The sequence below is a fragment of the Chiloscyllium plagiosum genome, chromosome 40 (assembly GCF_004010195.1).
Source record: "Chiloscyllium plagiosum isolate BGI_BamShark_2017 chromosome 40, ASM401019v2, whole genome shotgun sequence".
NCBI lineage: Eukaryota > Metazoa > Chordata > Chondrichthyes > Orectolobiformes > Hemiscylliidae > Chiloscyllium > Chiloscyllium plagiosum.
In genome coordinates, this window is record NC_057749.1 from 20095548 (window position 1) to 20107626 (window position 12079).

At 41.6% G+C, this 12079-nt stretch overlaps 1 protein-coding gene across 1 annotated transcript in view; it reads left to right on the plus strand.

Moving 5' to 3' along the window:
* LOC122542601 (40S ribosomal protein S17) overlaps positions 1 to 10859 on the plus strand; it is a 16947-nt gene extending 6088 nt beyond the window's left edge. Inside the window, exons 3-5 of the mRNA XM_043680553.1 lie at positions 270 to 375; positions 5790 to 5855; positions 10738 to 10859. Coding sequence (XP_043536488.1) covers positions 270 to 375; positions 5790 to 5855; positions 10738 to 10812 — 247 coding nt within the window. The 3' untranslated portion in view covers positions 10813 to 10859. The remainder of the gene's footprint in view (positions 1 to 269; positions 376 to 5789; positions 5856 to 10737) is intronic.
* Positions 10860 to 12079: the final 1220 nt, after the last annotated feature.

The following is a 12079-nucleotide window of genomic DNA, read 5'->3' on the forward strand; positions in this document are numbered from 1 at the left end:
GTTGGCAGGTGGGACTAGATTGGGTTGGGATATCTGGTCGGCATGGACGGGTTGGACCGAAGGGTCTGTTTCCATGCTGTACATCTCTATGACTCTATGTCCAGTTTGAGTGTCACCTGAAAGAGGAATATACTTGTCAGCTCAAATATGACTTTTAGAGCTGGAGTCTTCAGTTGGGAAGTCTACAAACTGGAAGCTGGTGATTAATTGCTTAGTGATTTGGTAGATAGTGATTAAAATGTACAGTAACCACTGTCTGGCTTACCCAGGTATGTGACACACTTAATGAAGCGTATCCAGCGTGGACCTGTCAGAGGCATCTCTATCAAACTGCAGGAGGAAGAGCGGGAGAGGCGGGACAACTATGTCCCTGAGGTAAGTTTCTCTCCAGTCCAGTCCAGTTCACTGTCTGCTGGAGTTAATGACTACTGGTGTAACCCATGTATGTTGCGAAAATTTGGTCTTTTTATTTAAATTGCAAGATTAGGAAGCTTGAAGTATTCAACTAAAGTACTAAATTTGGCTGTAAATTACCAGTGTTCAAGGTTCTGTTTGAAATAATGTGAACCACTCTGTCTCTGAAGTCTGATTATAATTTGGATTTGAACTTAGGGCCTTCTGTCCCATTTGATTTCAATTTTCCAATAATTGCCATGACATTTGTAGGATGTGAGTTGTAGTGTGGAGAATAAATAGGGTCTGCATTCCTGCCATCTGAGATCTTGAGTGTTGCGCTGCATAATATTATTCTGTTACTTAGCCCCGTTTGTGCTGTTGTTCAATTCTGTAGCATCATTCCACTGTCTTCCTAATATATTTTGATGTTGTCGCGTAGATACCAATTGTTTGGAGTGCTGGCACTCACCCAGTGTTCAGATTGTTTGTTGGTTGTTCTTGATATCTGGGTTGGGGGTTCATTTTCAAAGGAAAGGTTACATAGTCTTGGGCCTGTATCCATTAGAATTATAAGAATGAGACAGGATCTTAAATATCTCAATAAGACTGAATAGGATGAATGCTGAGGGATGGTTCCCCTTGTGAAATAGACCAGAATATGGGACACTGTTTTAAAAAGGGAGTCTTGCCTTTTTTAAAAAAAAGGAATGGGAGTATGCCATTCAGCCCTTTCCGTTTGCCTTTCAGTCTGATCATGGCTGATTTAAAAAAAAGTCTGTTTATTTCTACTCTTTTTGTTACTGTTTCCTTTTTGCTAACCAGTTGGCGTTTGCCTGAAACATCGATTTTCCTGCTGCTCGGATGCTGCCTGACCTGCTGCGCTGTTCCAGCAACACATTTTCAGCTCTGCCTTCACCCTATCCAGTCTTATTAAGATATTTAAGATCCTGTCTCATTCTTATAACTCTAATGGATACCGGCTCAGACTATGCAACCTTTCCTTTTAAAATGAACCCCCAACCCAGATATTGAGAAGAACCAACAAACAATCTGAAAATGGGTGAGTGCCGGTACTCCGAACAATTAGTATCTACTAGACAACACCATTTCCCTACTAATACTGATTTCCTCCAGTTCCTCTCACTATGCCCTTTTTGCAACACCATTTTTGGGATGTTATTTATGTCCTTTTGAAGATAGAAGCAAAATATGTATTTTATTGGCCTGGCAATGTACCCTACTATAACTTCCACTGTTTTTGATTGTATGGAACCTACATTTGTCTTTGCTAATCTTTCTCTTCACATAACTATAAAGGCTTTTACAATCAGTTTGTACGTTCCTCGCAAGCTTACACTCATACTCTTATTTTCCCACTCTGTTCTGTTTTGCTAAAATCTAAATTGCTCTCAATCTTCAAGTCTGCTGCTTTTTTTTGATCAATGTGTATCCCTTCCTCGAATCTAATCCTGTTCTTAATTTCCCTTGTTAGCCATGGCCGGGCCACCTTTCCCATTTTATCTTTGTGCCAGACAGGACTCGGCATTTGTTGCAGTTTCTCCATGTACTCTTTAAATGCTTGCCATTGCCCTTTTAAATAATGTTCCCCAGTTTATCATAGCCAGCTCATGTCTCATACCATTGTAGTTTTCTTTTGTTAGATTAAGGACCCTTGTTTCAGAAGCCGATTTGTCACTCTTCATCTTAATGAAGAATTCTGTCATGTGGCCAGTTTTCCCCAAGGGGCCTTGCACAGCTAGGTTGCCACTTACTCTTTTCTCATTACACAATGCCCAACCAAGGATGGTCTGTACTCTTGGTCCTTAATTTATTGATCCAGAAACTATCGCATAAGCACTCCAGGAATTCCTTCTGTCTGATATTGTAACTGATTTGACTTGCCAATCTATATGTGGACTAATGTTACCCATAATTACAGCTGTTTGTTGGTCCCTTTGTTGCTTGCTTCTCTAATTGTTTGTTTAGTGCCTTCCCTAATGTTAGGGTTGATACACAACCCCCATTCTCATTTTCTGTTCCTTTGTGTTTCTAAGCTCTACCCATACAGATTCACTTCACTAGAGCTAATGTACTTCCTCGCTGTTGCATTATGATCCTGTTCAACCAGCAAGGCTACCTCAACTCCTTTTCCTTTTTGTCTGTCCTTCCTAAAAATTGAATAGGCTGTGGCTTAGTATTATTACTAGACTATTTAATTTCAAAATCCAGCTAATATTCTGAGAGCCTGAGTTCGAATCCTACCATGGCAGATGGTGGAAATTGAATTCAATAAAAATCTGGAATTCAGAATCTAAAGCTGACCATGAAACAATTATCAATTGCCATTAAAAACCTATTTCATTCACTAATGTCCTTTTTAGGGAATGAATCTGCTGTTTCCACCTGGTCTGGCCTATATGTGACTCCAGACCTACAGCAATGTGTGACTCAACTGCCCTCAGAGGCATCTAAGGATGGCAATAAGTGTTGGCCTAGCCAGCGACACCCATGTGAATGAGTGAACAAATTGATAGTAAAATATACCTCTGGATATTTAGTCCCCATCTATGGTCACCCTACAGCCACGTATCCATAATCCCAGTATATTATGCATCTGCGACTAATTGACCCACTCTGTTGCTCCACGCATAAAAGCACAAGTTTGTGGAATAAAGTCCTTGTCTTTTTAAGCTGAATGTGCTGCTGTGGTTTGTATTTTTGTGGAAGTTTCCTTTAGTTAAACTACATCTGCAGTACTGTGTACAGCTTTGCTTTACTTGCTTAAGAAAGAATATAATAGCATTGAACTACTTCTAGAGAAGGTCCACTGAATTGGTTCCGGGACTGAAGAGGTTGTCTGATGAGGAAAGATTGAGCAGGTTGGCCCCTATACTCATTGAAGTTTAGAAGAATTTGAATTCATCTTATTGAAAATTTGAAATCTGGAGGGGACCTAGCAGGATAGATGCTGAGAGGATGTTTCCCCTATAGGAGGAGTCAGGAATTAAGAGGCATAGTTTAAAACTGTGAGTCTCCCATTTAAGATTAGAGATGAACATGTTTCTGTCAAAACATGGTTGTCTGTGAAATTCTCTTCTACTAAAAGTAGTATAGTCAGTCATAGGTTAAACCGGCATGGACGGGTTGGACCGAAGTGTCTCTTTCCATGCTGTACATCTCTATGACTCTATGGTTCATGCTGACGATGATGCCCTCTCAGCTAGTTCCGATTGCCTGCATTTGGTCCATATCAGTTTAAACCCTTCCCATCGGTGTACCTATCAAAATGTTTTTTAAATGTTGCTATTGTATCTGCCTCAAACACTCTCTCTGGCAGTCCCTTCCACATATGCACCACTCTCTGCATGAAGAAGTTGCCCCTCAGGTCCTCCTTAAATCATTCCCCTCATTAAATATGAGAGATTTTTGATTAACAAAGCAAATTATAGTTATTGGGGGGGGGGGGGGGGGGGAGACAGGAAAGTAAAGTTGAAGAAAATGAACTATGATCTTTTTGAAAGGCAGAACAGGCTTGAGGACTGAATATCATCAATAGGGTCGTGCTGGAAAAGGTCAGCAGGTCAGGGAGCATCAGAGGAGCAGGAAATACGACATTTCGGGCAAAATCCCTTCATCAGGAATGGTGATGAAGGGCTTTTGCCTGAAACATCAGTTTTCCTGCTCCTCTGCTGCCTAACCTGCTGTGCTTTCCAGCACCACACTCTTGACTCTAATCTCCAACATCTTCAGTACTCACTTTCACTTTGAGGGGCTGAATGGCCTACTCTTATTTGTATTCCTTGATTCAGGACTATGCTGAGCTAGTGTTGGTTTGTTTGTAAAGCATGAGTGCTCTCCATAATAAATCATAGAACCCCTCTGTGGAAAGAGGCCATTCGCTGTCTAATCTGCAAGCACCACACTCTTGACTCTAATCTCCAACATCTGCAGTACTCACTTTCGCTTTGAGGGGCTGAATGGCCTACTCTTATTTGTATTCCTTGATTCAGGCCTATGCTGAGCTAGTGTTGGTTTGTTTGTAAAGCATGAGTGCTCTCCATAATAAATCATAGAACCCCTATGTGGAAAGAGGCCATTCGGCTGTCTAATCTGCAACGACCCTCCGAAGAGCATCTTAGCCAGACCCAACCCCTTATCCTATCCCCATAACCCCATATTTACCATGGCTAATCCCATCAAGCATGAGTATCCCTGGGCACTACAGGACAATTTGCCATGGCCATTACCTAACTTGCACATCTTTGGATTGTGGGAGGAAACCGGAGCACCCGGAGGGAACCCACGTAGACACGGGGACCACAAGTTTCATGGCTTGTGTAACTGAACCCAAATAATTAATGTTTGTCTGTAACAACTGGAGACAGTGACTTTGCATTTATGCTCAAAAAAGCTGTTTGCCAACATTGTAGACAGTTCCAGTACAGACAATTTCCATATCTTTGTCAGCGCTTCTCTGTTGCAAGTTCTAACATGAAACATTGATTAGACTTTCAGCATTGTTTCAGGGCTTTTTGGATGCTCAGGGTTTAGCTTCAATCAAAAGACTGAGATCTGTTGGTTTGATTCTGTTTTGCTTCTGGCTTTGTTGTAGCTCATTGCCAGTAATGTCCGCCTTAACACATTGTACATGTGAAAGTGTTAAATCTGGAATACTGAATAACTTGCCTCCAGGGGTATTGCTAATTCAATTACAAATCATGAGTACAAATGTAGTTTGCTATTAGAACATTCTTGCCCAGGTCAATCCTGTCCAAGTGATCACAGTGTGAATACATTGGTTATTTTCAAAGTTCGAAGTTTGCACAGAGTGTTCATCTCTGAGATTACGGACTGTTGAGTCTTTGCATTTGGTTTAAGCCTTTTTATTTGCATTTTATTGTTATTTGGTTTTGATTTATGTCTGGTCCTTTCCTGGAGCAGTGCATTGATGGGTTTTGAATGAGGGTATGTCATACCAAGTGTCTGGAAGAAGGAAGCATTTGCGTAGTTCCTTTCACACCTCAGCACAATTAGTAGTCCAGTTATATTTGGTTATCACATGTGGGTGTTGTGCACAGGAAGATCTTTCAGCTGAGAACAGTATGAGTGACTGGATTCTCTGGCATTGGTTGAGGGAGTGAATGTTTGCTGGAACTCCCCTGCTTTCCTGGAGCACCATGGCAATTTCCATGGCCATCTGAACTTGAGCTGCACGTTTGGGCTTGAAGGTTTCATTTCAGTCAGTGACAGAATCTGAGCATCATAACCTAGTGTGAATGTCACTCTGAACCAAACTGTGTGAGCAACCATTGCTAAGGCTCAGGTCCTGTGCTCTGACTGAAAGGAGTGGTTTTTCTGGTTACTACGTTCTGACTGTTTTCTCTGTTTTCCAGGTCTCTGCGCTGGACCAGGAGATGATAGAAGTGGACCCAGATACCAAGGAGATGCTGAAGCTGTTGGTGAGTATTTAGAGGTGGGGTGGTGACTGGCTGTTGCTTCGAATTTGTAATTCATCTAGACTGCTGTCGTTTGAAAGCCTCCAGAAGTTGTGGCTTGATGATACAAAGCTGCATTGATCTTGTGGCAGGAACTTGCATGTGGAGGTAAAGTGTCCTTTCAAGGAAAGTGGTGAGAGGATAGAAGATGTAGATGTGCGAAGGGACTCTGATGTCCTTGTCAATAAGTTAATTGAAGGCTAACATGCAGATGCAGCAAGTTATTGGGAAGATTAATGGACTTTTAACCTTTATCACATGAGGATTTGAGTGGAGGATTTGTGAAGTCTTGCTTCAGTAGTATAGGGACGATAAAAACTGCAGATGCTGGAATCCAGGGTAGACAAGCAGGAGGCTGGAAGAACACAGCAAGCCAGGCAACATCAGGAGGTGAAAAAGTCAACATTTCAGATGTAACCCTTCTTCAGGACTTGGATGCAGTCCTCTGAGGTGCAGAATTCCAAACATAACATTGAGTTTTTAAAAAACCTTTATCATGGTCCTAAATGGCATCCTTCCTGTTTGTTTATAAATTAAGGCTTACTCTTGTTCCATTGACAGTCCAGTGGCATTGTTCAAAACTGCTGGTTGAAGCTGGACTGGATTCCTGAAATGATAGGGGAGAAGGAACTGAGAACCTTCACGGTATTTGAAGGCGATGGCATAGATTAATAGAGGCCTACAGCATGGAAATGGGCCATTTGACCCAACTCAGTCCTGAAGAAGGGTTACATCCGAAACATTGACTTCTCCATCTTCTGATGCTGTCGGACTTGTGTTCTTCCAGTCTCCTGCTTGTCTACTTTCAATAGTATAGAACTGGTTAGCCTGCAGCGGAGTATCGTGTATAGTTTTGGTCTCCTTATCTGAGGAAAGATATTTGTGCCAGAGAGGGAGTGCAAGAAAGGTTTACTAGACTTGTTCCTGTTTTGGTGGTACATCCTGTGAGAAGAGTTTGGACAAACTAAGCCTGTATTCTCCGTAGAGGTTTGAAGAATGACAGGTGACCTGATTGAAACTTGCAAAATGCTTAAAGAGATTGACAGGGTAGGTGCAGGTAAAATATTTCTGCTGGTTGGGAGGTCAGTAATCCGGGAGCATAATCTATAAATAAGCAGGAAGGATGCCATTTAGGACAAACATGGAGGTGGTTGTTTTTAACTCAGTGGGTTATGTTTGGTATTCTGCACCTCCAAGGATTCTGGAAGCTCAGTTTTTGAGTAAGTAAAGGTTGATAAATTTTTGGTTTATAAAGACAAGAGTGTTAATATAAATAAGAAGCATTGAAGTGTTCAATCAGCCATAGTGATATGAAATGTTGGGAAAGGCTGAATGGCCTATTCTTGTTCCATTGACAATCCAGTGGCATTTTTTTGAAGCCACTGGTTGATGCTGGGCTGGATTCCTGAAATGATAGGGTAGAAGGAACTGAGAACCTTCACAGTATATGAAGACGATGGCATAGAGTAAAAGAGGACTGCAGCACAGAAATAGGCCTTTCGGCTTAACTCGTTCACGCCAACCAAGCTTCTAAACTGAAGTGGTCCTGTTTTCCTGTGTTTGGCTCAACCTTTCCTATCTGTGTACCTGTCCAAATTTCTTTTCAATATTGTAATTGTATCCACCTGTACCATTTTTTTCCTGGCAGCTCATTCCATATATACACCACCCTCTCTGTGAATAAATTGCCACTCAGGTTTCTTTTTAACTCTTTCCCCTCTCCCCTTAAATCTATGCCCCCTAATTTTGGATTCCCTTAACCTGGGGAAAAGACCTTTCCAGTTTAGTAACATCCTCCCAATAGCAGGGCAACCCAGAATTCTAAGCAGTACTCCAAATGTGGAGTCTTCTACTGTTATAATATGCCATCCCAACTCCTGTATTCTGTGTTCTGACTGAGGAAGGGAAGTGTGCCAAACACCACTTCCACCTTTCTGTCTTCATGTGACATCCCTTTCAAGGAACTATGTACCTGCACCCTGAGGTGTGTCTGTTTGACAACACTCCCTAGGCCCCTACCACTAACTGTGGTAAATCCTGCCCTGCTTTGTCTTACCAGAATGCGACATCTCACACTTATCTGAATTAAATTCCATCTGTCGTTCCTTGGCCCACTGGCCCTGTTGATCAAGACCTCACTGTACTCTTAGATAACCTTTTTCACTGTCCGCAGTGAATTTTGGTGTCATCCACAAACTTGCTAACCGTGGCTGCTGTATTCTCAGTGATCATGACATGAACCAGAAATCCAAAAGCTCAGGTCAATCCTGTGAAGACATGGGTTCAAATCCACAACAGCTGGTGGAATTTAAATTACATTTAATAAATTTGCAATGCAGCCTTAATAAAGAACATAAGGACTAGGAGCAGGAGTGGGCTGTCCAGCCATTCGAGCATGCTCCGCCACTCAATAAGATCATGGCTGATCGTTTTGTGGACTCAGATCCACTTACCCACATTTTCACCATATCCCTTAATTCCTTTATTTTTCATAAAAGTACCTACCTTAGCTTTAAAAGTGATTACTGAAGTAGTGTCAACTACTTCCCTGGGCAAGGAATTCCATAGATTAACAACCCTCTGGGTGAAGAAGTTCCTTTTCACTTCAGTTCTAAACCTGCTCCCTCTAATTTTGACGCCAGGCCCTCTTGTCCTAGTTTCACCTACCAGTGGAAACATCCTATCTATTTCTGTTTTATAGATTGCCCTCATAATTTTATATGTATCTATAAGATTCCCCCACCCCATTCTTCTGAATTCCACTGAATATAATCCCAATCTATTCAGCCTCTCCTCATAAGTCAAAGTTGACCAAAAAACAATTATTAATTGTTGTAGAAACCCATCTAGGAAAAGAAATCTGTCCTTATCTGGTCTGGCCTACATGTGACTCCACATATAAGTTATATAGTTAAGTCTTAAATTGCCCTGTGGACAGCAAGCCGCTCTTAGATAACCACTTTCCCTGTCCACCATATCACCAATTTTGAGGGTAGAAGGCCAATTAGAGATGGGTAACAAGTTCTGTTCCCCCTTCCTCCGCTTATTTTGCCGTACAAAATCAATGACTTCTGTTAGAATTTGGGGCTCTTATTCAGTAGGGCAGGGCTTAGACAGTTTATGGTAAGGCCCCTGGGGAGAGTTATTGAACCACACTTGTACCCTGGGGTACAAGTGTAGTTCCATGAAAGTAGCATCAGAGTGGTGACTAAGGCATTTGAACACTTGCCTTTGTCAATCATGAGGTTCATGAAGAGGATGCCCTCGTTGTGTTGTCCTATTTGTGTCACCTGATAAATTGGATCCTGCTTGACTGTAATCCTTCTACCTCAGCAGATTTGTGACTGCTGTCATTTCACCATTTGGGTTTTGAAAGGCAGGTTGTAGTTGCAGTCCATTTTTGGTTTATCCAAAATTGCAGAACTGCACTCGAGCATACCAACTTGCTGCTTGTTTGATGAAAGTGTTTCAATCCTTTCTCCTACCTTAAGTCTCTTTGCTAAACCCTACACTAACATTGTCTAACTCAGCTGAGCATTCACTTCCCCACTCCCCAGTCTATAAATCTTAATCTACTATTCTTTTGACCTCCCTTTTCTCAGATGCTATTCACAGTAATACTTGAAGGATAATGTACTTTCATATAAAGAGCATTGGCAGAATCAACCATATTGTTTTGTATGTTATTTTGGGGTGTAGCACACTCGAGCATTAGATACACATTGAAATAGAGCAAATTTGGTCAAGATTCCAGCTACTGGCTTGATTTTCTTAATCTGTGTGATCCCAGAATGGATGAAAACATTTGTTGCTATCCGTCAGATGTGCTGTGGGTCCCAGGTGAATCGAACATCAATGACAATAGACAATAGGTGTAGAAATAGGCCATTCGGCCCTTCGAGCCAGTGCCACCATTCATTATGATCATGACTGATCATCCACAATCAGTATCCTGTTCCTGCCTTATCCCCATAACCCTTGATTCCACTATATTTAAGAGCTCTATCAATCTCTTTCTTGAAAGTACCCAGAGACTTGGCCTCCACCGACTTCTGGGGCAGAGCATTCCATACACTCACCACTCTCTGGGTGATGAAGTTTCTCCTCAATGATGGAACTTGGGAGTGGATGACAAACTCTACCATTCAGAGTAACAACGGAGCTTGACTCCACTTGCTTCATATAGATAGCCATGTTAAAATTCTCATTGGGAAGGGAAGCATGCACCATCTGTGCTGACTTCAATTAGTTTGGAACAGCATGATTAGGTTCATTTATATTTTACATTGAGTTAAGGCAAATGCATCGTGTGCAAATAAAATTTACTATTGTGAATGGGTTTGTGCCTGCATTGCAACGTTTGCCTTTTTTTTAACCTTCTATTATAGCTCCTTCGTGTTCCACAAGCTTTCCCATTGCATTCCCACTGCCTGTAAGAGAGAGGTGTTCCATACATCAGGAGTCTGCATGGAAACTTAGATTAAGATCACATTTAACTCTATGCTAGGACTACACAAATTTTAGGATCTATTTTTAGCCCAACCTCAAATGGAAGGTATGAAGTAGGACTCAAAAAGTACATGATGAAAGTTAACTGCTAACCCTTTCACGCTATGAAGCTTTCCGAGGGCACTGTGACGGACATTTAACTGAACTTATAACTGAACTGTCGGTGTTGTAACTTGCTTATCTTGTAAAGTTCTCTGGGGCACCTGCGCCTGGAATGTAAGTCTGTTGTCTGAAAAGACCGTCACTGGTCTGATGTTGCTCCTTACTGAGCTGACCTGTGTATTGGGTGGATTTTTTTCTGCCTTGGATTTAATGTGGTCTGTGTCTTCTCTTGCAGGACTTTGGCAGCCTGTCCAATCTGCAGGTCACACAGCCTTCAGTAGGAATGGCCTTCCGGACTCCAAGGATCTAAAATTATTTGTGTGACATCCCTCTAAAAATTAAACAAAAAGACAAAAATATTGCGTTTGTAATTTTCATTGTTCCACAGGCTGCATTTTCTTCTGACAACCTACAGCTGATTTCTGTGAAATAAATGGAGTTTCCACAGGGTTGGTGTGAAATGCTGGCTTCTTGATCAAAAAGCCTTCAGTGATTGTAATTTCTGATATTTTACTTTGTGGGGAAGGGGGGTGATGTTGGGGGGATGCTATTCAGTTTCTCCTGTACATCGGTCGGGTTATTGTGGCTGAGCAGAGGTGTGGATAGCCTGGTTTTGGGGATTGTTGAATCAGATTCCTTGACCAACCTGAAATCTAAATTGTATGGATTTAAACTCGATACCTTGATTTCCTCTGTGCATGACGAAGAGACTCGTGGAGCCCAATGCTTCCTCTTGCATAGTTACATTGGAAAGACTTGTGCATGCACTGCAGTGATAGGGACTGCTCAGAGTGGCAACTGCGATGACACCATCTGACAGCTAACACATGTTTGTTTCTTCTGGCAAATAGCATGGATTTGACTAGAGCAAACTCACGCCTCCACTTGGTGCAAGTAGTTGGGATGGCTTCTGCAATGGGAAATCATTGGGATCTTTGCTAATTGGGAATTTGAGAAGACTGGCTTGTCAAGGCAGCAGAAACCCAAAGTGAATTATTATATTACATGACTCCAAGTGATTTGACTGTACCCTGTAACATGCATTTCACTGATTCTCCTGCATTAACTTGAAATCACCCATTGTGTGAACCCATCATTTTAGCAATGTTTAACTTGTGTACTATTGATATTTCTGAGACAAGGGTACAACAGAGACCAAATGATGTTGTGCTCACAGGAAAGTTGGCAAACTATTGAATTTCTCCAAGTTGGATTGGACCCAAGGTGAGGCTGGTGTCCATTTCTGCGTGCATTGATTGAGCTAAAATAAGAGATGAGCTTTTATGCATGACGAGATAGAACAGAGCTGTGGCATGATTGCAATCTGCATTGTGTTTTGCATTGGGCTTAGTCTGAAATGCACACTTCTATACATTCTTCAGTTACATCCACTTATGTCTCTACTCCCTTGATGGACAACTGCACCATTAACAATAGCTATTTAGGTATAGCACTCATACTATAAATAATAGCTGTTTCATACACACTGCATTTTAAACAATAGCTGAAATACATCTGAACCATAAACAATATATGTTTGAAATGTTCCAAAGCCAAAAATGATAGCTTTGTGAAAC